Below are 20450 nucleotides of genomic sequence, written 5' to 3'. Positions count from 1 at the left end.
TATTTTTGAACAAAAATTATACAATATATGTACATATAATATCTTGTATTATATCCGTTTCGTATTTTATCAACTATGCTTTGCACCTTTCGACTGTTAAATTTATCCTCCATAGAACTTATGGCCTGGAGTCCGAACAACATTTATCGCGGTCGCTCATTTCGTATGCTTGCCCGGTCAGGTTATTGATGCGCTGTGCCTGTAAGTCATAGCAAGTAACTCAAACTCTACTCAAAAAATGAGTGACTCAACTCGATTTTATCGAATTCAATCAACTCGATTTTAGCAAGTAATCTACTCGAGTAGTAACTTGAGTCAAGCCTAAGCTCCAAAATAATAAGCTCAATTATGCAAGCTTAATCGCACATATGTATTAAATATATTAAATATGTTTTTTGTATTTATAATACTACTTTTTTTCCATCTGCTGCTGTCACTATTTCTTCTTCACGAGTACGACAAAAAGAAAAAAAAATTATCCTTTTTCTTCTTTGACTATTTCTCCCCCTTATGCAGACCGTATGACCCCTCTTTCTTTCCATATTCTTTATCTTCATGTTTGATGGCTTCTTTAATCAATTTTTTTTTTTTTTTGGCTAGTTCCTAAAACTTCGGTTTCTTGGATCTTGTATCCCAAAGTGACAAGTCTGATTGTTGAAGGCTACAAGATTGAAGCTTTATTTGCTTTTTCAGCTTCGTTGTTTTGGGGATCTTCGAATGAAGACCGTATTTGATTTGATTTCTGTTTTGTCTTTGGATATTTGCGTTGTATTATTTGCTTTATAGTTCACAGATTTGCGTTGGATATTTGCGTTGTATTTCTGTTCATGGTATTTGTTTTATGAATTTTTTGAATTATGATTCTTGAAATCATAGATTTTGGTTTTGGATTTGAAATCATTCGATCGGAGTTCCATTTAGCTTGGAAACTGGTTTGAAATTAGTTTTGAGGGGGAAAAAAAAAGAAATTGGATGCTCAATTGAGCTCAAGTACGAGCTCGAGTCATACACGAGTCAAGCTCAGGTCTATGGTGAGAGTTTTAGAGTCAAACTCGAGCTTGAGCATATGGTTATTTGAGTTTGGTTTAACTCGGTTGTATCTCTACCTATCTTTATGACCCTAAAACAAAAAGAACAAAAAAGGGTTAATTGCACTTTGCACCCCAACTATTCTTGTATTATATTTTTGCGACCTTAGCTATTCGTTTTAGCACTTTTTTTCACAAAGAAAAATTCAGCACTTTTTTTTTTTTTTTTGTCAACACAGGGGTGTCCGGGTCAAGACCCGAAGGCGGCCCGACTAATCCCCTGCGCCTGAAGTACCCCGCCCCCCAAGAGCACCCAGGCGGTATGTGAGGCCAGACTCGAACCTGTGCCACCCCGAAGATTACCCCCGAGGCTCACCAGCCGAGCTGACCCCGAGGGGCAAGAAAAATTCAGCACTTGATTACGTTCAACTTGTAATTTATTGCACAATTTAAAAACCAAATCATCCCTAATGGGAAAAAAAATTTATGACCAAGACATCCTCAATTTCATAGCTAACTTCCTAAAATACCTTGACCCTAAAGAATTTAAGAAAAAGCTATTCACTCATACGATCTCTTGATTTTTCATAGGAAATCTTGATCTCTCTCAAAAGTTTGCTTCTTTATCTATCTGAAAATTTAGACTCTTGCAAAAGGCAATTTTTAAAATAAAAAGAAAAACAAAAAATACCGAATTGATGAACAAATAAACCAACTATTGCCAATGTATGTTTTTCTGTACCTTTTATTTTAGTAGAGTAAAACAGTATCCTTAATTTTAGATCTCCACGTAATTTCCTTCCCGGAATATCTCATATCCTTGTTTGATTGCTCGTTTGAAGGAAAAAAAAAAAAAAACTTTTGGAATCAGTTTAGCGTTATTTAGCAAAACTTATAAGTACGTATGCATGTGGGAGTGGACTCAAATGGAAAGGCCTGGGTTGACTATTTCTTTTTTCTTTTTCTTTTTCTTTTTTGGATTTTTGTAAGAGGTACACTATGAACACTTGTTAACATACTTACATTCTATTTAACTTACCATGTATATACGCATACCAACAATTACTACTTTTTCTTCCAGCTATACACTTTTCCTAATTAATCCTCTCACATTTATACGCTTTACCTAATTAATCCTAATATTTCTAAAAATCTAACACCTGAAATATACTTTAGCGGTGCCCATAGGGTACCTGCTTTAATATCCATGCAAGAAATATAGACGGTAATATGTGGTCCTTTGACTTTATTTTTGTGTTTGCGTTAGCCTTCTACTACTATTTCAATAATTACTAGTTGTGTGCCATCCCTTTTATGATTAATAATTACCACTTGGTCGTACTCGGTAGGTTTTCCATCCAAAAAAATGAGAAAACGATTTTGTTGCTGCGTGTATGATAGGCCTTATAAGCCATATATATACCCATTCCGCCGTCATGTTCTGCAGGTATATTTTACTTCAGTTGTCATAATTAATCGCTTGCATTTGCCCCTTGGAATTTTAGCATTCTTTTGCATTTTTTTAATGTGCTTTAGTGTGTGTGTGTGTGTCACAGCTATTTCTTTTGCAATGGGCCCATGGTTAAAGGAGTACAAAGGTTTGCCCGCTTTGAAGTAGGCCCAATGGTTAAAAGGAGCCCGTATCTCTCAAGACTGCCCATCTCTTGAATTGTGGTGTGCCCTAATTGCGATACTATAAACGTCCCGAACTCGGCGAATCACCGCACCACCTAAACCCAACGGCCTAACCCCCGGTCCCCGTCCGCAGTCGTCAGGTGGTGAGCAGAGAAAATTAATAAACCCTTTGCTTCCGCCATTTTGGGTCGTTTGTTTTGTTTCGATTAATTCTTGAATTTTCATTCTCGTACGTTCTCTGCAGATCAATTTTATCATCAGGGAAAAAGATGTCGGTCGGAGAGCTCGGCTGCACCTACGCTTCTTTGATTCTCCACGACGATGGCATTCCTGTCACTGTAACCTTTCTTTTCTTTTATTCTCTTCTCTTCATTCGACATTGGTTTTTTCGGGTTTTTTTTTCGGATGTGTTATTCTGTGAGCTTTATTTTAATTGTTAGTGCGTTTTTTCACAGGCAGAGAAGATTGCTACATTGGTGAAGGCTGCGAATTTAACCGTGGAATCCTACTGGCCTAGTCTCTTTGCCAAGCTCTGCGAGAAGAGGAACATCGATGATCTTATCGTCAACGTTGGCTGTGGCGGCGGTGGTGCTGCCCCTGCCGCCGTTGCCGCTTCTGCCGGCGCTGGTGGTGCTGCCCCTGCCGCCGCTGCTCCCGCCGCAGAGGAGAAGAAGGTACCTTTATTTTGTACTATTTGTTGCCTATGTGTAGTTTTAACTTTATCAAAACCGATAGCAGTAGTACACTGTAGTCGTACTCATAGGGAGCAAAATTGACGATATTAAATGGGCAAATGTCATTTTTTCAGGAGGAGCCCAAGGAAGAGAGTGATGATGATATGGGATTCAGCTTGTTTGATTAGGTGTTTCTCAAGCTTATTCTCTTAGAAGAAAAGAATTAGGATCAACCAGTTGGAAGTTTTTTGGTATACTTTTATGTTATTTAAAGATGATTCTGATTTACTTTTATGATGTCAGTTACTGATCGGATAACTATGATGCAAAAAGTGTTCTATATTTTCATCCATTGAAGCATTTTCTTTTGTGATTATATTTGGGATGGTTTTCGTTGTTCCAGTTGGGTGTTGACCTCGTGGAATGTTCCCTTCTTTCTTGCTAATTGCTTCTTGTCTTATAGCATAAAATGCAACTTATTTCCACTTATTATCATGCCCTGAAACAACTGTTCAAAGTAGTTTCCTAATCTTCCATGTTGTTGAGATTAATTGTCGAACTATGCAACATCTTAGTGATGCTACCGTTGGACTTGTATTGTGGACTAGATTTTCACACCCATGATTTTCTCGCATTCTGTCATTTTATTTGTTTTACCGGAATTCACTTATTATTTCTCGCATTCTGTCATTATATTGGCCTTTGTTTTACCCGAATTCACTTGTATTGTGGACTAGATTTTCACGCCCATGCTACCGTTGGATTTGTTTTACCGTTGGACTTAGTTTATCTGCAATTGTGACTTTATTATTTGCTGGCTTCTTTTGCAAACTTTCCACCCTATTACTTTTTACCAAGCTGCTTAGAACTGTATGCAGCTCATTTTTCCTGGGAAGTGGGTTATAAAATTGCTTTTTTAGTATGTTTTATGCTCTTCATTGAACCATTATTTAATGGACCAGAAATGAACTTTCCCAAGAAATAAAACACGGTTTACTTGAACTTGGGCATGGACCAAGTAGACAAGTCCCTGCAGTAATTCTGTTGGTTTAGTTGATTTTTTTTATTGTTTAGCAAACAAACATAGTGGATGTGATCACCTTTTCATTACGATTTTTTATTTCAATTCTATATTCTTCCTGGCCCTCCTTAGTGATTGATGATGGCTTTTGTGACCCCTTTGCGGTTTTCTTGAGGAGATGCAGTTTCATTCCTTTCGTCATTTAAGGGGATTTCTTCGGCTATGTGAAAGTTGTGGGGGCTAGTATGATAGCGTTTAACCAAGATCTTTCTCTTGATAAGATGCCTGCACTAGCGTCATTACATGATTGTCAAACTGAAAACCTTAGCATAAGGGCATCATCATGGTTTTGTGGCCATGTTTAGGGCAAATGAAAACTCATTGATCGCAGTTCACCATATTGAAACTTCACCTAGTGAGAAGAGACTGAATATATTGGTTTTCTTTAAGAAGCGAGATTTTTAGCACATATTGTGAATCTGTGGTATTAATAGCCAAAGCCTGTGTGTGGTGGTGATTGTGGGATTGAAGTGGATGTACCTGAAGAAGAGATGGGCTCAGACTAAACTTCTTACAGTGAATATCGGATTCACCAGGTAATGGTGGTCTCGTCTTGCAACGTTACTTGATGAGAGGAGGGATTCGCTGTGTATGTTTGTACCAAACAAGCATCAAGTACCCTACCCTTCTCTCAGGTGTCTCTGGTTTATTCGTGTTTTAAAAAAAAATAAAAACTCCTGTATTGCAACCATGGTTTAACTGTAGCACAACTGGACCGATGTTTTTCTGGAAAATAATTGAATATCTTCCGGTATTTCTACCGTGATTTGACTGAAGCACAATGCGACTGAGGTATGAGAGTTTGAAGTTGGTTAAGTAAGCGCCTTGCGTTAGAAAAAAGAGTCGGTTGTTTCAGACGCTGCGTAGTTGGGAAGGATGTATCAGAATGAAATTATCGCCAAATGAACCGAGTTTTATAGGGTTTGAGCGATCAGTTGCAGCAGTGATGAAATTATTATTCTTGCTACCTTTACACAGTCTTTTAACTTTGGACGAGAGATGTGTCCCATGGAGAGTCCTCGAATGTTCTTGTTGAGAGAGAGAGAGGATTTGAGATTCCAAATGTTGTCATAGTAGTAGTAGATATTAGAGGATTGTCAAGCTTTTGTTGTGGATCGACGGACCAGTGTTGAATCGCTATCACCTCAACTTCCGGACCATCTGTAGGAAAATGCGAAAAGAAACCTGTGGTTTGCGTGAAATCACTCTACTAATCCATTCGGATGGGTCCTTCGCAGGAATTTTCCATGCGAAAAATTAGAGAGGTAATTCAGCTGTAAGTCACCACTAAAAATGACCTCCCGTGAATCACCACCACTAATTCGGATGGGCTCTTCTTGTGTTAGCTTTTGTTTGTATATATTACATAAACACAGGAGCAGTTGTCAATTCGTAGGCCAAATGGAAAATGTATATAAGTAAGTAGTAGTAGTAGTATTTCATTTTTTTTTAAGTGAAATAAATATTTGCAAGTGTGACTTGATTTTAAGCAAACATGGTTGAAAGAAAATGTAAAATCGCTCCGAACAGAAATTAGCAAGTGGCGTCAAATAGTGGGCTGCGTGCAGAGCAAGCAAGTGGGGGGCGGGAACGGAGGGCCAGGTCAGTGGTGAGTGGTCACGAACGCCGGCCGGACAACGCGACTTTGACCTCCGTGTTTGACTCGGACTCGGTGCTTCTACTGCAAGTGGTGCCTTTCTTGCTACTGCCAGGCAATGGTCGGTTGGATTGTTTATTTTAAATAAATAATTCTTCTTTCTATTAGTAGAGCAGGTATTAATTTTGAGATAAACTAGTAAAAATCAAATCCAATTATTCAATTAATATAATAGTTGTAGTCCGGACTCATCGAAGATGCGATGGAAAGCACGGTGAGGTCCCGCATCCGTTTTGACTCAGGATCATAGAATTCTACTATCCGAATCATGATCCTATTGATCTTATTAATTTAAGGTTAATTTTTGATGAATCATTAGCCATGATCCGGATTGTAGATGGTAAATCGGGATCTAACAATTATGGAAAGAATCAAATTGCTCATCCACTGTCTGAATATTGAATATATATGTATATATATATATATATATATATATTTTTAAATAAAAACATCAGCCAAAGAAAACTAGCCACGTCCCGCCTGTCAAAACAGAAAATAAAGAAAGTATACAACCATGACAAAGACGCGGCGGTTCTCCAGTTGGTTGCAGCGCTTTCCAGACTCGCTGTTGATTGAATTTTGACTTGGCACGCGCAAAGTTCTTTGCCATTAGACAAACTTGGGAACAAAGAAACTTCCCATTCTTCGTCGCCTCGGGGGTCTAAGTTCAGGGTTCCGGATATTTCTCTCTCATCACTAACAGTTGAAGTACCTTTTCCGTGTCTGCATATATGCATATATAAACCACCTCTCTCCCCTGTTTTCTTCACAACCGCATCCACACACAAAGCAATTCCTCCAAAGTCAGCAGAATTAAAACTCTCTCTCTCCGCTCTTTCCCTTTGTTGCAGTCCTCTTTTTATTAGTCTTGCTCCCAAACCCAAAAAAAAAAAAATTGCCAAGAAGAAGATAGCATAAGCATAATCAAAGTCATGTTGATGTCTTTATTCAGTTCTTTTGATGCCCTTTGTGCCGAATCCTTCGGCCAAAAGTCATGGGCACCCGGTGCTTCTAAAAGCCACCATCAACAACAAGAAGAAGGGTCAGGGTCAGGGTCTCCTCTTGTTCTTTCCTCCGAGCGCAAGGCGGCAGGCCTAGTGTCACTTGATGATGCTGGCGGCAAGAACAAAGGCAAACAAGGAAATATGCCGTCATCCCCTGAGGCCAACAAGTCTGGAGATCGTCATCGTCCGTTGCAGCAGAAAAGGAGACCAAGGTTCGCCGTGGAATTGGATGGGGTGCACTGTTTCGAAACCATCATCCCCTATTAATCGATTATTGATTTTACTTTGTGGTAGTGGCAGAAACAGATTTTGATTCTTTATCCGATCCCCTTCATTTTAAGTGCGTATAGATGTTGTCAATTTGATATACCACTAGTCTGAGCATTCTTTGTTTTTCCTTTTCTTTTCAAGAATCAATGGAGTTGCTGCTGTTTTTTCGTTCTTCGATTTCCTGTTGCGGATTGTCTTTACTGTTGCATATACTATTACTGATCTTCTTTTGCTGCTCCTGAACCAATATGATGAGAGACTGCCGAAAGAAGCAACTTATATTAACCCACGACGTTCCGTTCAAAATACAACAGCAGGGGAGACACCCTTAAGCTTACCCACAAAAACTATTTTTGTAATTTTTAAGAGTTTTTGATATGCGTTTGGTCGCTAATTCTTTAGAGGGGGTTGCGTTGCCAGAGTGAATCTCAAACTCAGTACTCTACCCTTTTAAGCTCGTTGGCTTTCTTTAGTCTCACATATGATGATATCAGGCTCTCTCTCTTCTGTAAGGAAAAAGTCATCTGTGGTTGCTGCTACAAAGCCAACTAATCGAACCTTACCCTTTTAACATTTGCTGAAGAGAGGTGGTAAATCGCTTTTAGCTATATATAAGACACATCCCAACTAAACGTTTAAACTGCTTGTACCTGAGGAGTGAAGGAAGGATAATCCCCTGGACGAAAGCCCAAAACAAACCCCCCTTTCTTTTCTTTCTTTCTTCCTCTCCCTTGGCTTGGGTAGAGCCCTCTTTAGTTAGTGATTATAACTCCATTTTTGTTTTTATCATTTTTTTGTTGTGGCATCTGAAATTTGATACGTCACATTAAAGGTCGAAATAATTCAGGAACTTCTTTCACGTGGAAATCAGGGGATCTCTTCTTTATTCCTGGAAAAAGAATTGGAGTGCCGGAGAGAAAACGTGATATACTAGTACAACAAGATGATGTATAGACTGAAAATAAAGTGAAGAAAGAAACGGGAATTGACAGTACTCTATCTGGGTACGGCAAGCAAAAACTTGGATAGATCTGCCTGCCTGCTGTAATAGATTTAACTGTCCAAATTTCGTCACATTTTTAGTGAAGTTGTTATGACAAATTTTGAATTACTTGATGGATCTCGTAAATAAATTAGATCTACCCAAGTTTTTTATCTTATAACTGGAAGTTGGTCCGTGAAGAAAGTGAGAGATAAATGTGGGAGAGGTGGGTGTGGTTGGCATTCGACACATGTTTTAGGTATTATTTCACATGCTCTTATAATCGTGTATCTATTAGACACTCGTTAAAATGAACTAAATGTTAGGAAGATGAGATTAATCAAAGAATGTGTATAAATGTAAAGAAGCATAATAATTATTATTATTATTATGCGCGCGCGCGTATATATATATATATATATATAATAAATTGAGTGGAATTGATGTCTTAAACGAGTGTCTGTTGGAGGTACCGTGAGAAAAAAAACCCATTATCATCACTAATGAGGGAACGTGGGGACAACATAATAATAAGCCTTATCCTTTCCTTCTCCATTTTCCAAACCAATCCCGCCCAAGACGTCATCTTTTTTTTCATCCGAAGAGAAGGAAGCTTGAAAAATGATCGATGTTTCAATTTGCAAGTAATTTAAGGTTGTCTCAGTCCTAATAAGGAGGATGCGTTTTGCACTTGCAAACATTTGGAGAATAATTAGCAAACGAATTTCAATGAAAGAAAAAACCAAAATTACCCATAGAGATCCAAAAGCAGCAAAAGGCCTAAGATATTTTCTACTCCTTCCTCTCAACTGGCGTATATCCCTCACCTGTAGTACTTGTGAGTATTTTAAATTTCTAGACAGTGGTAAAAGTAAAAAATAGACGGTTTCTTTTCTTCTTTTTTTTTGGCTGGCTTTACTTGTCTTTAAATTCATTCCTTACTTCTTGCGTCCCACTTCCAACAATAAGCCGGTGGCATCTGAACATTCACTAAAGCATTAAAATAACTTGTGTGCTACCCTCTCCTCCTTTCTATCGTCGTCTTGCTACCAAATCTAAAGGACTAATAATCCTGTGCTGTGTTTGGCAGCTGGCCTCCCCTTGTTCAACAAATGGGTTGTGTGGGTGCAATTGCTGCTGTGACCATGGTTCAAAGACTCGGCCGAGTCGTCACCGGAATAGGGGTTCCCGATCCGATATCGGGACGAGATGATTTTGAGATAATGAATCGTCCAGAACTCGTCCGAAACAGATAAAAAACGGTCAAGTTGCTCCGATTCATCTTGAATCAGTTCGAATTTTTATTATTTTTGCTAATTTTTTAATCATATTTTTTTTACAATTTTTAGAATATTAAATATTTCAAAAATTTGCGTCTCGACGAAATCGCGACCGATATGCCGAGACCAATGTGGAACGGTCCAGGCCGTGACCGCTATCACGACCGATACTTTGAACCATGGTTGTGGCCGCACCTGTTGCTGTTGCGGCGGCAGCAGCAGGGCTTTATTTCGTGGATAGATACCCTCGCCATGCCAACATCACCAAGGTCGGGGCTTCGCCCCTACAATTCACCGTACTCTCCTCCTAGTAATAGTAGTACATGTTTCTTCTCTTTTTCTTTTTCTTTTTTAATAAAAATGGGAGGTTTCGAACTCGAAATCTCTTATTTACATTTCCTTCCTTCATATTGTCCAATCCATCCCTTCCTCCGTGTTTCTTCTCATTTGAATCTGCCTTTTGTTTCATATTGTTTAATTAGGCTCATTGTTTGGGTACGTATCATCATTGTATGCATGTCTCTTGTTTATCAGGAGGAAGTAAGAGATGGATTAACTAGACTCCAGACTCTCAAGGCAAATTGTATAACCCGAGTTAATGAAGGGACGACTGAGTCAAATCAGCAAATCCCCAAGTTTTTTTTTTTTTTTTGGTCAACGCAGTGGGATATCTGGGTCCATGGACTAGTAATACCGTACGACCCAACTAATCCCCACTGCGTGGCCGAAAGAGGCTGCCCAACATCACCGACCAAGTAAATCCGAGGACTCGATCCCTGGATGTGGCTCTCCCCCAACTGGGACTACAACCACGAACCGAACCCGAAGGGCCAGCAAATCCCCAAGTTTGCACCTGAATTTGACGGTTTACACTGTTTTGAAACCCTGATGGTGGGTCAATAATTAAATTAATTTGTAGCTGTCCAGTAAAGTTGGTTCTCTGTTTGAAGGCCTCAGGAGGCATGGAGGCTTCAAGGCAGAGCCACACGCCGGGGCCCTGGTTGTTTCTAATTATAGCTTATTTACCGCTATTTTCTCACTTTCTGTTGGACTGCTCCTGAATCTTATTGGTACCATGGTCCGTCCCAACACACCATCATTCCCCAAAGCAGATACATAATCTCCTTAAAAAGCTGGTTGGGTTTGTCAAAGTCCCCATTATGACACTCGTAAACGTTATATAAGATATAATAACTAGAGGTACCTCGGCTGTGCAACGCACAGCCAGGGCCCTCTAGAACATTAGTTAAATATATAGTAACAAATGTTTTAGTACATAATGAATAGAAATATAGGAAAAAAATTAAGTATAAAAATAATTAAAATTTGCTGTGAAAAAAAATTTCATATATAAAGTTAACCCCAATTTATTGTGATTTGGAAAAAGAATTTTTAACCAATATTATGTGTACGTAATGATACCAAAAAAGAAAAGAAAGCAAATCCATTATGGGTGCATTATTGGTTTAATAGCAACATAGTTTTAGTTGTAATTAAATAAAGAGTAGTCATAATGTTTCTAACATTTTAATAATTAGAAAAAATATAGAAAGCCACAAAAACCTGTCACTATCTTCAACATCAATAAAAAAAAAATACAAACTTGCATATTTTTCTTTCTTTTTTGAGAGAAAGAACGAGTTAATCTATCCATTTAAATCATCTCTAATAGCATTACAAATAGATGAAAACATTATCTAACCAAATAGTTATAGAATACGTACCGCAAGTTTAAATAAAAACATGAATTGCCATATTTGTAAATCTACATATGCAAATTCAAATCCAACAATTTGTTTGATTGCAAATATGTCTTCCTAATCAAAATAGAATTTTCTAATAATATTTTGTAGAGTGACACTCTAAGCTAAAAGCCTCAATACTAACTTCCCACCAAATGCATTCCTTTGAAAACTGCAATTGTTTTAGCTAGTCAAATCGACAAAATATTATTAACTTCTTTAGCCAAATGGTAATGATATGTCCAGTTCTATGCCTAACAATCATCTCAAACTCTAATTACATTATCTATCATTATGGGCAATAAAAAGGGATAAGAGTACAAAGTCATATAGAACCAGTTTAAGTAAAAGATTTTGAAATCTAATTTTGCACTTCTTTTATTTCCAAGCTATCATTTGCTAAAATTAAAACCATGAAAATAAACTACCTATTATGGATACAAGCTAGTCATTCAAAATGTTGAATGAAGAGATATAAATTATTATCTTCACATTCTAAATTGCTAGCCCCAACAATTATTTTACCTGTCATCCACCTTATCCAGTTTATAAGCACTTTTCACAATTAATAAACTTTATATAAATTAAAATATAATTACCTATCCATAAATTAAGAGATTCTGGTTAATTTTTAATTTAATAGGCATCATTTTTTTCTTCCTGATCATCGTTTACCTTGGATTTTCATTTATTAGATTTTTTTCTCCTCTACTGTAGTACCATCACCCTATTATCAAATAACAATTTTAATAAATAAAAAATTAGAATTAGAATGAATCTGCATAATGGTGTTATTTATTTTATCAGGGAAAAGTAGTTACAATTCTTTCATTGTTAGCCTAAAAATTCTTCATGTAATCACCACCCGTCTTGTTGTCAGCCTTTTCCAAAAATAAAAAGATCAAAAAGTAGTTTCAGAATAAATAAAATATAAAAAACTAAAAAAAATGTTTCTTTAGATTTTGGGAAAAATATTCACAGCATCACATACCTATTTTGGGTAGAAAAGAAAGTCAGATGAAGAAGAAATAGGTGAGAAAAGCAATAAGCAAAGGTTGTTGATCAAGACGCAAAAAATGACAAAAAAAATATCAAATAGTATATACCAAAAAGAGACATTAAAAGTAGAAGATCATGAATCATAATTATAGGACTATGGAAGAAAGGAAATATCAAACCCATTCTTGATCTCCGATAATGAAATCATTCATTTAGTTAATTATGGACAAAAATGAAAGAAAATGCATCAACTAATCCAATAGAGAAAAAATAGAATAAATGATTAATTAGGATGATAGGGAAAAAAATGAAATACAAAGTGGAAACTAAATAACAAACCTGCAGTGTACATGAGGATTTGTTTAATTATCCTTAATCAAAAAGGAGAAAAGAAATAAAGTGAACAAAAGAAAAAACAAAGCAAAATGAAAAAAAGAAAAGGAATGGACCACGTGTCAAAATGAGAGGGAATTCACTTGGCAATCATCGGAGTTGCTATAGTAACTCCACTTTCTTCTTATATAATAGGTAGATACTCGTAAACGTTAGCCAAAAGAGCTAGTAATAAATGCTTCATGGTTTTCTGTGGTTTTCCCCTAAAGTTCCTTTTTGTGCTAGTAAGATGATTGGCGCGATCAAGCGCTAGTGTGCTTCGCTGTTATCACCTACAGTCAAATTGTTAGGACGGTGATCCCAGTTCGTTGTGCTACTGAAAGTTTTATGACACAATTTGTCGCGTTAGTAAAATGATACTGCTAATATATTTGTCCAAGACGTTTGTGCTTGTACTGGAAAGTTCTGGAACCGGGAATAGAGCCCTGAAATTCAGTCATAAACACAGCGTTTCCGAATGGCTGTAAGCTTTGCTAGTTCCATGTACTTTGGTCCAGAAAACTACAGATTGAAAGAGCATCTGTGCATGGCAGACCCCGCTTAACCTAAAATTACAGATTGAAGTGGCGTATCACACATCCATATGCATGAAGCTACCTTGTTCAAAATGGTATACATAAACTCGGAACAACCATCAAACCCAAATTCCTTGAATTGCAGAAAGAGCACGCGATAAAAGCCTAAGCATACATAAATAGTCCAGAAAAGAGTGTGACAGAAGAGGAGGGAGGCAACAAACGCCATTACTATCAATTATACATCCTTCTTTCTAACTTGTGCGTATGTCTTGAGTATTGTAGCCAGACGCACAGAAGAGCCCGCCAACAAAAAGAAAACAGAATCTAAAACCGGATAAAAGCTAAAATTTCACCAACCGAGAGCTACGGCAGTGACAGGTGCAATTATACACCACTTTTCAAATATGTCTTATGTCCTAGGACACGCTCTTCTTCCTATGTTTGCAAACGTTTTTGCGACGCTAAATATGATTGCCTTAGTAAAGAGTCCATGATCGACACTACAAGCAACAACCACAGCCCCTCCCAAAATTAGAAGCTTTGGTATGATCATCCCCCTAGGCTTTTCAGTTAACTCCAGCATCTCAGATTCTGACGAGTCTTCTTCGCTACTTTCTAAGGACCTCAGGTGGTCTGGGTCAATCTTTGTGTTAATTTGAGCCATAAATGCAGCATGTGAGAGCAATGCCCCAGATGCTCTTGTCCTCTGATAAGATCGAAAACCACGCTCAATCTTTCTGACAGTCCCCCACATACCCTGTCTTACTCCAAATTTTGCAATTTCCCATGGGATGCCCATATCTTCGTGATGGAAGAGTAACACCTCACATGCATCTAATTGGCCATTTCCCTTCCTCGACTCCACTGTTTCATGCACCCATGAGTAGTTATGCAACTAGCAAACACTTGCACTAATTACCATACATACAATAAGATGTGTAAAGAAGTAATTTTTGTCTTGGAAAATAATCAGACCGTTGCAAAAGAAAGCAGTGCAGAACTATAATCAAAGGGTTCTGTTAATTATGTGGATGCATGCTTGCCAATGGAAACAAGAAGAAATCTTTTTTACCTGCTTGTATGTACCAACTTGAATAATAAAGGTCGACACGTCTTGGTTTGCCCCGCCTTGGAATAGAATCACAAGGCACTCCCTGATTTGAAGAAGGAAAAAAGACAGGAATCACATTAGAATCCAAAACCCACGAGGATGTACAGTTGACAAAAGCAACTGTAGGGAAACATAGAAAATCTGTACACACTGCCTGCTTTGAATATTGTTAGTAACCAGAACTAACACCGCTTTTATTTCCTCCCTTATGACCAGTTTCACCTCACTAAGAAAGAAAGAGAATCGAAGAAACTCCTATATGACCTATGCCCACACAACACACAAAAAAAAAAAAAAAAAAATCGAAGAAGCTCCTATATATGTCACAACGTCACAACAACATGGTACTCTTAAAGGCATCTATAGAACGTTAAGGTACATCTTTGACATGAAGTGATGTCCCTTATTTTGATCAGATGATATTATGAACAACAAGGTGCTACCAGAAAAGGCCATCTTTTTTAACATGATAGCCACATTCTATTATGTAGCTTTCCAACATTCTTCCAGCACCTTCACTTCCTCTCTGCATCAGTGCCAAAACAATTTTTGGCAATAGTCTTCATCATTCTTCATCACCTCAATCATGTCAAGCACAAGTTGCTAAGATGACTGTAAGGAACTTTAACAAGGACAGAAACAAAGTCACTCTAGTTTAAAAAAGACAGGCAGATCATTTACTATTTTTGCAGTCCCTTTACTTCCACTTATATGTTTGCCAACTGATCCTTTGGTTACCAAATCTCCCAATAGAGCACTTATTTGATTTTTTTTTATTTTATTTTTTTGCATTTATGTATTCATAGAACAAATATCTAAGCTGACCATCAAATACTTCCCTGACCTTGGACCTAACCGTCTTGAAGTACTTCTTTTTCATTTGAGTAGTTCAATAATCTTTCAGCTCCTACTTCAAAATTGAAAAGATAAAAAATTTAAAATGTATTGACTGACATGCATTTCCACAAATGTATAGGCAAGAAAACCAACCAAAAAGAAGAGTCTCTCACAAACCTTAGTGACACAGTAATAGGATCTTCCTGATTCCCATATTCGACGGCCAATTATGTATTCTCGGTCACTGCAGAAGAAGGGAAACTGCCAGAAAGAGCATGTGAACAAAATAAGTACCAGCAAGAAAAGATAATGCCTGTGCTGTAATGATAAAACAGAGCATTCCTAACCTTTCTTATCCAGTGCACTATCATAGTTCCTGAGGTAGGGCATTCTTCCAGGGTTTCAGCATGTATAAGCATATCATCCCACTTCAGTCGAAACTCATCATCCCAGAAGAAATCCCTCAAGAGCTCAGGTGTGGCATCTTCATAAACTGTTCTGCTGCAATATTGAGGAGGACCAGTCTAGCATATCCACCAAGATGAGATTAGTCAAAAAACGAAAATGAGAAGCACACAAAGGCCTATAGCCACTACAGTTATATTTAAACAAGAAAACAAGACAGTTGTTTGCATAAGATCGATTTTACAAGTGAGAGTACCTCAGGATCTCTCTGCCAGGCTTGGTAGCTCATCTCTGATGTAGAACGTTCCATCATATGTTTCCAAGGGGGACCTCCATCTCTCCTCCCAACCAGATGGCACAAGTGTTCCAAATCCTCGTTCGTAACTGCTACAGGTACTTCCTCTTTTAATTGTGAGAAACCACTGTACAAATCACAAGCACATGATCAGATTTGCCTCGTGCACTCCAGACTAAAATAGAAGAAAAGAAGGAAAAAAGAAGAATGGATCAAAATTAACATAATGGACATCAAATGCATCGTAACAAACTTGTGTTTCTTTAGGATTTCGTATGCTGCATTGACCATGTCTTTATCCTATCTACCTTCAAGCCTTTTTTGGTCCATTTTTGCCAATTAACCGAGAAATGACAATATTTAAAGCGATTAGGTATCGAGCTTAAACATTCTTCGATCAGTATTGAACTGAAATTCAAATAGGGGGAAAAATAAGCATGAGGAAGCTAGAATTTCTGGCAATTAAAACGCCAATAGATTACCTGGAAATAGCATCATCAGTGGGTGGGGGGAGAGTATCCTGTCTCTGCTCCACAGAGGTATCCGGGGAACAAAAAGCAAAAGTTGGAGGGGGAGGGGCACCAAAACTCAGAACTTTGGAAGGAAGAAGAGAAGAACAAGGGGAAGAAGGCGCTGAAAAATCAAATTTACAATTGCCCAAGCTGGCCCATCTGGGTTTCCAAGCCCACCCTAGCATTACACCAAGAAGAAAAGCTACCCAAACCGGACCCAACAACATAATCACCCCTACAACCATTCCCCCCATGGTGGGTCTCGTCAGAATTTCCAAGAATGCATCAGCTACCGCCATAACTCCGCAACAGCTGTTTTTTTTTTTTTTATATAATTGAAGTATTACAATATAGTAGCAGTACTTACCATGTATACAAACAGAAAATTAAAGAAAAAGCAAAGTATACAAGAAAAAAGAAAAAAAAAAGGGAAAAAAGTTGATCTGTCTCTCGATGCTAAAGATTATCCAGCAGTCATCAAGAGAAAAAGAGAGAGGGGAAGAGGAAAAGATAGGAGAGAGATGCTAGTACTTATTGTAGGCCTGAGAAGGAGACAAGAGAGATTTTACTTTATGTGATAAAAAAATGAAAATGACACGAAGGGCTGAAATGAAGTTTAAGGAGATTCTTCTTCTTCTGGGTAAGCTGAGTTTTGATTTCATTATTATTATTTTTTTTTTTTGGGGGATATTCTGTTGTATTTCCACCCTTTCTTCTTTTTTTTTTCCCCTTTCTCAGAAAATAATAACCGTGTCTAAGAAGGGTACGAATGATCCTCGCAAAGAAAAGACAAAGAAAACACCCCAAAAGAGGGAAAAAGAAAAGGGGGGTGAATGGGCAACGTAAGAATAGTCCCACACCGCCAATGCCGAGTTGTATTGTTATGGCGGTAGTAATTTGGTTGGGGGAGGAATGGAATGAATGAATGAAATTTGAAGGAATGAGGAAGAGATGGGAGAATAGATTGGCTGAAGGGTTTCAGTTAGTGTTGGGGAAGAAGAGATGGGTCACCGTTGGTTAGCTGTTACTCTGGTGGAGTAATTTTATTTTTTTTTTTGCTTGCGAGGACGACTGGCTGTTCTGAGTTCTGAGTGGGCTGCTTTCGTACGTCTGATTGCGATTGCCATTGGTTAGCTGTTTCATTCATTGGATTTTGTGGCCGCGGGGTGTCGGCGTCTCACTCGTTAATCGTTATCCTCCTCCTACTCCTCCTTGATGCCGTCTCCTCCTTGATGGATAGGATAGGATATAGGATAGCGTTGTGACGTAGGCTCTCTCCCAGCAAAAGACAAAGATGTTGATGAATCCGCCAGTTTCTACGGTTGGGCTGATAATGCACCAGGCCCAGCTAATTTTGTCCAACATTTCGCTCCATACACAACCCCCCCCCCCCCCCCTCCAAAACCTAAGGTGATATCGAATCGAAATTGAATATTTTTATACTTGAACTCGAGTTCAATGCTCAAACACACTGCTCGAGTTCGACCGAGTTAGTTATATTGCGCTCGACCTCGACTTGAAGTAATATATTCGACATTCGAGCTCAACTCGTTGGAGATCCAGTCAGTATTCAAGCTCGTCAAAGAATTTTCAACAGAAGGAATAATTTAGTTATTTTAAAATATTAATTAAATATTATAGCAGGTACTCGATAGAGCTCGACGAGCTCTTCATTACGTAATATCCCTAGTCAAGTTTGATTCGCGAACTCAATCGAGTAGCTTGAACTCAACTCAAACTTGACTTTGATCGAGCTCGAGTTGAGCAACTGACTGATCTACTCGCAAGTTCGACTGAGTTGTAGCCTTACCCCTACCCCTTTTATTTCCTAAATCCTACTACACTATGCACAGGTTTTTTGTATCATTTTTGGATTTTAATTGTTGCGCTCATCTAATGTTTGTTTGCTTTGTTGTATGTATATAAAAACTTACCAAACACTAGTGTTAATTCAAGTTAACTTCCAAAGCTTATGTCACTTTTTCCTTAAGGGATAATTGCAGAAACCTCCCATGACACTATCACTTACCTCCATTGTGATTTAGAAAATAGTACTTATCACCCTTGAACTTAAGGTTTGTGTTGCAAATTCAGTCCATGCTAGAAAAGCTACCATTTTAAAAAAAAATTTAGAAGTTAGTTGAGAAATTTGTACCAAATTTGCCTTCCATGCTGCTTGTTAAGTTGTATTAACGGATGAATGACAAAATATAAAAAGTTATTGAAAATTAGCAAAATTCAAGGGTTATAAGTGCAATTGAATGAAATTTACCAACAAAACATGTAGTAACTGTGGATACTAACTGTTAGTTAAATGACTATATATCCAGATTATTGCAACAAAATTTATAAACAATACACGTCATTTTTAAAACTCTCTATTTGTGGGGTAACACAAATTATTGAGCATTAGATAAGTCTAGTTACAAGTAATTAGAAGTGCATACTAATAAGGTAAAGTTATCTTTATTGAATGAAAATTGCAGTAAGTGCATTAAAACCACATATTAAAACTGTTGTTGTTATAATATTTTCAGAGTACATGATTATAACTGTATTAATGGAAAAAGATGTAGTAACTTGAACAGCAGTAGTAGGCTGAACTATAGGAGGTTTTGAAATAGAAATGATTTAAGTAGATACGTTTGTACAAGTTCTCTTTATACTTACTTTAATAATAGTTTCAGAATTGCTTATTTGTCTTCCTCTCTGGAATTGTATAAAAATAGAATTAAATTGACTAGTTTGAAGAACATAATATAGAAACATGTACATCGTTTTCTCCCCTCAATTGACACCATTCATTAATTTTGCTTACAATGGCTAATGATGCTAAAATTCACAGGTAATTTAGTTTAAATTAGTCACTTAATTTGTTGACAAAAAATAAATTTTCTTTTCTAAAATTCATCCATTAAGTTCTTTTCTAAATCCCTTTCCTTATGGTTTGTTTGGATTGACCTTTATTTCCCCAAATATATTTGCTTACATCATCATTACAATTTCCAATACACCTTTTTACCTTCCCAATTACCTTTTTATCTAACATACATCACATCTAGAGGTGTCAAATAAAACCATTTAATTAATTTTACCCATACCCGCCCATTAATAACTGGATATGGGTACATTAAATTTTTATATATGGATATAAATGGGTTACCCAATTAAACCCATTTATTAAATGGGTTTAATTGGGTAACCCATCTAACCCATTTAACCCATTTAACTTGCATTCCCAAACCCTTTGTATTTCCCATTTTCACCGTCAATCTTCTTCTCCTCCCCACCAGCAAGCCCACTGCTTCCCTCCCCCCTTCTTCCTCCAGTGTTTGTTTCCCCCATCTCTTCTCCCCGTCTTTGTATTTTGCCCCTTCCATGTCCGATTTCTGAGCTCATATGGGCATCGTTCGAAAAGTAGTTCTGCTGTCTCGTGAGGAGTGAGTGGTCTAATAGGATGACAGACACTAGTAGGACTGACAGAGACATTCCAATGGTTATTATCCTGCAGACGGAATGAATGGTGACACACAAGCGATGCAGCCAACTATTTTGCCTTGATTAACGGCCAAAAAAAGGTTCGCTTGTGTTATCTCTTTCGTTCGGATCTCCAGAATTAGAATTCAAAATAGTGCCTAATTAGAATTCTTGGTTGCATTGCATGTCTGCTAGAATTCTTGGTTGCATTTGCATGCATGCGGATCAAGCATTGGCGAATGTGGTTTTGACAGTCAAGAATTTGAAGTAGTTAAGCTTAACTTTGGAAGGCTAATAATGGTATAATTAATTTTAGGATTATCTAATTAAGTTCAGTTTTGCAGATTGCTGAATCTAATTAAATATTGCACCGTAGTATGTTACCATTCTTAAGTTTTTGGACATCTTGGACTGGTTAAATGATTGTTTCGCTTACCTTTGTTGGCAGATTGCATTAGATCTTATTTAGTAGAAAGCTCTGTAGATTTATGGCTGGACCAAATTGACAATACTTGGTAAAAACATGTAGTTCTTGGGATCAATGTTGCAG

General features: G+C 37.5%; 2 protein-coding genes across 3 annotated transcripts; one reads left to right on the top strand and one right to left on the bottom strand.

Annotated features, from left to right (window-relative positions):
• The first annotated feature begins 2664 nt into the window (after positions 1-2664).
• Positions 2665-3713, top strand: LOC113729862 (large ribosomal subunit protein P1-like). 2 transcript variants are annotated; one of them, XM_027254156.2, is made up of 4 exons: positions 2665-2803; positions 2908-3001; positions 3119-3337; positions 3472-3713. In XM_027254156.2, exons 2-4 carry the CDS (start codon positions 2933-2935, stop codon positions 3523-3525), a joined length of 342 nt encoding a protein of 113 aa, XP_027109957.1. In that variant the 5' UTR covers positions 2665-2803; positions 2908-2932; the 3' UTR covers positions 3526-3713. The 2 variants fall into 2 exon arrangements, with proteins under 2 accessions (XP_027109957.1, XP_027109956.1); XM_027254155.2 differs by having other exon boundaries at positions 2668-2806.
• A 9661-nt stretch (positions 3714-13374) lies between these two features.
• Positions 13375-17539, bottom strand: LOC113729861 (uncharacterized). The gene is made up of 6 exons (XM_027254154.2): positions 16394-17539; positions 15873-16038; positions 15559-15735; positions 15389-15472; positions 14336-14417; positions 13375-14127 (listed from the first exon to the last, which is right to left on the bottom strand). Exons 1-6 carry the CDS (start codon positions 16720-16722, stop codon positions 13673-13675), a joined length of 1293 nt encoding a protein of 430 aa, XP_027109955.1. The 5' UTR covers positions 16723-17539; the 3' UTR covers positions 13375-13672.
• Positions 17540-20450: the final 2911 nt, after the last annotated feature.

This window comes from Coffea arabica, chromosome 2e, assembly GCF_036785885.1.
Source record: "Coffea arabica cultivar ET-39 chromosome 2e, Coffea Arabica ET-39 HiFi, whole genome shotgun sequence".
NCBI lineage: Eukaryota > Viridiplantae > Streptophyta > Magnoliopsida > Gentianales > Rubiaceae > Coffea > Coffea arabica.
Note: the sequence above shows the minus strand (reverse complement) of the source record. Positions and strands in the feature narration are given on the sequence as shown.

Excerpts from the sequence above, each read along its gene's own strand:
- LOC113729861 (XM_027254154.2), bottom strand. The coding sequence starts at position 16,722 with ATGGCGGTAGCTGATGCATTCTTGGAAATTCTGACGAGACCCACCATG. Across the intron at positions 15,473-15,558 it reads TAGTGCACTGGATAAGAAAG|TTTCCCTTCTTCTGCAGTGA; the intron begins GTTAGGAATGCT and ends TCTTTCTGGCAG. Across the intron at positions 14,128-14,335 it reads AAGTTGGTACATACAAGCAG|TGGAGTCGAGGAAGGGAAAT; the intron begins GTAAAAAAGATT and ends TGCATGAAACAG.
- LOC113729862 (XM_027254156.2), top strand. The coding sequence starts at position 2,933 with ATGTCGGTCGGAGAGCTCGGCTGCACCTACGCTTCTTTGATTCTCCAC. Across the intron at positions 3,002-3,118 it reads ACGATGGCATTCCTGTCACT|GCAGAGAAGATTGCTACATT; the intron begins GTAACCTTTCTT and ends GTTTTTTCACAG. Across the intron at positions 3,338-3,471 it reads CCGCCGCAGAGGAGAAGAAG|GAGGAGCCCAAGGAAGAGAG; the intron begins GTACCTTTATTT and ends TCATTTTTTCAG.